This window comes from Solanum tuberosum, unplaced genomic scaffold (genome assembly GCF_000226075.1).
Source record: "Solanum tuberosum cultivar DM 1-3 516 R44 unplaced genomic scaffold, SolTub_3.0 scf00374, whole genome shotgun sequence".
NCBI lineage: Eukaryota > Viridiplantae > Streptophyta > Magnoliopsida > Solanales > Solanaceae > Solanum > Solanum tuberosum.
Window position 1 is genome coordinate 304,249 of NW_006239301.1, and position 2,266 is coordinate 306,514.

The 2,266-nt window shown below is 32.4% G+C and overlaps 1 protein-coding gene across 1 annotated transcript; it reads right to left on the reverse strand.

Moving 5' to 3' along the window:
- Positions 1-370: 370 nt before the first annotated feature.
- LOC102594513 (uncharacterized) lies at positions 371-1,004 on the reverse strand. Its single transcript, XM_006361905.2, has 2 exons — positions 662-1,004; positions 371-573 (listed from the first exon to the last, which is right to left on the reverse strand). The coding sequence occupies exons 1-2, from the start codon at positions 981-983 to the stop codon at positions 557-559; spliced, it is 339 nt and encodes a 112-aa protein (XP_006361967.1). The 5' UTR covers positions 984-1,004; the 3' UTR covers positions 371-556.
- Positions 1,005-2,266: the final 1,262 nt, after the last annotated feature.

A 2,266-nucleotide genomic window follows, 5' to 3' on the forward strand; every position in this document is an offset into this window, starting at 1 on the left:
TTTCATATTTTTTATTAATCAATTACTCCTTTTCGGCATTTACCAAAAAAAAAATTAAAAAAAATTGTTGAAATTGTTGAATTTAAGGTTACTCTATTTATTTGTGAATTTTTGGCGTAAATTGTTGAATTAGGTGGTTTTTTTAATTTTAGGTAAAAGATTAAATAGAAATGAAGAAAATATTAATATTGCGCTACGTGTGTGTGCATACTATTTTTAGAAATTCAATGGTATATATATTTGACCTTTTTCTGGATATACTATAATGGCACTCAAATCATGTATATAATTAAAAATATTTTTAGCTTTACAGAAAACTAACAAGATAATATATTTTTTATAATTAATAAGAAAAGCCGCAAATCACTGATGAAAAGGATAAGAGATCAATCATCTTCACTGAAGAAGAGAGAACACAAAATATTATTTATGCTAATCAGAAATGATACATGACATGATCTGATTATAAGTTAATCCACAATAACTGAAGAACATAGTACATATTGCCACCAAACACATAGGTACATAACATAGTAACATATCGTACGTGTAGTCTTCAAGGCAGTGTGTAAGCTGCAAAACATGACAATATGAAGACTAATTAGCATATGTATTTATATATTAGAGATATGAAATAATTTTATGAGAATTAAGAACATACGTCCACACTTATAGCCAACGGGACGATTGGCTAAGTTACAACGCTTGGGGATGGTTATCGCAACTTCAGGATTAGCTCCAGAGCTTTTAGCAGTATTTGAGAGCATAACAGCACAGAGACATTTCGGGTTCTGTCCCAATTTCTGTATTTGTAAACAACAACTCCTTGAAACGGATGCATTCTCATCCGATGCTGCTTCCGCGCAAGGAATCAGTTTCATGGCTTCCATATCTGGAGAATTTCTCCCGCATTCACCGGCTCCATCAGCTCCAGCAATGGCCAGTAGCACAACAAATCCAACAACACACAACAAATAGTTCATTGCTGCAAGTAATTTTTGTTTCCTTACAAGTTATACGTTGTTATTGCCCTTCCATGCTCTAAATTTATATTGGACATGTTGTTAAGCTAATGTTGACACGTGAAATCCACAAAATACTATAGTGGAGGAGGCATTAAAGCATACTCTATTTTTATATATAATGAAATGATGTTGGTGTTTTGTCAAAAGCAAATTAATTCATTATCAACATTGCCATCATTTGAGATGCATTAAGAGGTGTGTCTTCACATTGGAAAAACATGACACTTACATAAAACAATTTTCAATTAATATAATGCAACAATAATGATTCAAATGCTTACTCCATTAACATATTAAAATGTAATAAGTTATAATAGGAACAAGATTCATCATATTTTGCAATGGAATTTCAGTTAAATCTACATCTTTGATCCTTGAACCAAGGTGTTGTTTAAGATCTTTAGTGTGCAGACACTCAGTTATCCTACTTTATTGACAAGTAGAGCTGTCAAAATGGGCTTGGTCCACTAGGCCGATCCAACCTAATCCTCGAATTAAGTGAGGTTGGGCCTAATATTTTTGGCCTATTTAGAAACGAGGATTTTTAGCCCAGCCTCAGTTGGCCCGCTAGTCTCTTAGGCCCAACCCGCAAGCCTCAGAAGTAAGGCTGGCAACGGGACCGGAACCGGGACTACCGGACCGGGACGGACCGGAACCGGAACGGAACCGGGCACCACGGAACGGAACCGAACCGGAACCGGGACGGACCGGAACCGGTAATTCCGGGAAAAAAAATCGTGTACCCGTCCCGGACCGGTAACGGACCGGTACCGGACCGGACCGGACCGGCAACCGGGACTACTGTTACTTATAATTAAAAAAAAAAATTATTAAAATTAAAAAATTAGGAACATTACACAAATAATATTAAAACTCTTATAATTTTATTAGAAGCAAATTTTTTTATACTTTTAAAGTTTTAAATACAAACTTTCAAACTTTAAAAGTATAAAAGTTTAAATTTCACAATTTAAAACTTTGAAATTTTAAATTCAAACTTTAAAACTATCAAAGTTTAAATTTCACCCTTTAAAAGTTTGTAAATTTAAATTCAAACTTCAAACTTTAAAACTATAAAAAATTTAAATTTCACACTTTAAAAGTTTGAAAATTTAAATTTAAGTTTCAAACTTTAAAACTATAAAAGTATAAAATTTTAAATTTCACACTTTAAATTTTAAAAGTTTGAAAATTTAAATTCAAACTTTAAAACTATAAAACAATAAAAGTTTAAATTTCAC

What these genes read in the sequence shown, in the direction of transcription:
- LOC102594513 (XM_006361905.2), bottom strand. Translation starts at nt 983, where the DNA reads ATGAACTATTTGTTGTGTGTTGTTGGATTTGTTGTGCTACTGGCCATT.